The sequence below is a fragment of the Pyxicephalus adspersus genome, chromosome 6 (assembly GCF_032062135.1).
Source record: "Pyxicephalus adspersus chromosome 6, UCB_Pads_2.0, whole genome shotgun sequence".
Taxonomy (NCBI): Eukaryota; Metazoa; Chordata; class Amphibia; order Anura; family Pyxicephalidae; genus Pyxicephalus; species Pyxicephalus adspersus.
Window position 1 is genome coordinate 31,793,220 of NC_092863.1, and position 1,012 is coordinate 31,794,231.

The 1,012-nt window shown below is 42.2% G+C and overlaps 1 protein-coding gene across 3 annotated transcripts in view; it reads right to left on the reverse strand.

Moving 5' to 3' along the window:
* Nucleotides 1-392: 392 nt before the first annotated feature.
* Nucleotides 393-1,012, reverse strand: part of LOC140333440 (uncharacterized) — a 30,893-nt gene continuing 30,273 nt past the window's right edge. For 2 of the 3 annotated variants that reach the window (XM_072415125.1, XM_072415124.1), the window contains exon 7: nt 393-997. In XM_072415125.1, the coding sequence (XP_072271226.1) occupies nt 548-997 (450 nt within the window). In that variant the 3' untranslated portion in view covers nt 393-547. The remainder of the gene's footprint in view (nt 998-1,012) is intronic. The other variant, XM_072415123.1, reaches the window with a different exon arrangement.

Genomic DNA, 1,012 nt, shown 5'->3' on the forward strand with positions numbered 1-1,012 from the left:
GGGAGCTGTGTCTGGAGTGGGAGGATCGGCCTGATGAAGAGCGTGATGAATGAGACGATGATGTGGAAGACGATGAGGAAGATGAGGAGGAGGAAGATGATGATGAAGAGGAGGAGGATGAAGAGGTTCTCCTTCGTCTGGTTTCTAACAAAGTAACTTTTTCAGTTTCTTCAGCAGCTTCAGGTGACTCCACCTTTCTTTCCACAGTGTCTTCTTCCTCTTGAAAAGGTTGTTCTGAAGATGATGTGTTCACTGGAAGGAATTCATCAACTTGCTGGATAACTGGCTCGTGTTCCACATTTAAATCAAATTTCTCTGTTGTATCTGTGGTCTCATGAACACTGCTACTGCTATTGTCAGGAGATAACAACTGCTTGTTAGAAATTATTATATCTTCATTGAATTCTGTCTGATTTTGTTCTAGTGTATGTAAAACAGAAACTCCACTTGTAGATGATCCTGAACAAGCAAAAGTGGGGGTTTCCCTTTCAGGTTCAGGAGAGGTAATATCTTCTTTAACAGACTTTTTATATGCCTCCTGGTTGGACTAAACATCTAACTTGGGATGTAATGGTACCTCCGATTCATCAACAAGGTGTTTAATGGATTCTACTGACAAACTCTGTTCTGATTTTTCAATTACAGATGTGTCTTTATCTCCATCAACATTTCCTTCCGATAGTTCCTGGGCAGCACTTTGTACATTTACATCAGTCATCTCCACATAGGGGGAAGGAATATTCCCCTCAGCCATCCCTGCATCAGAAGAGGGAACTTCTGTCATTTCCACCTCCTTAGGCACATTTATTTCTGTCATCTTAACATCCGCATTCAGACTTTCTGTGGAAAACTCAGATGGCAATATTTCCAACTCTTTTTGAACAGCTGCATATTCTTCATCACCTTTTAGCACAGAGATTTCACAGGCATCCAGATCTTTGTTTTTTGTTGTTACAATGTCCTCAGCCTCCGTACGCACCTCAGCCTCCGTACGCACCTCAGCCTCCGTACG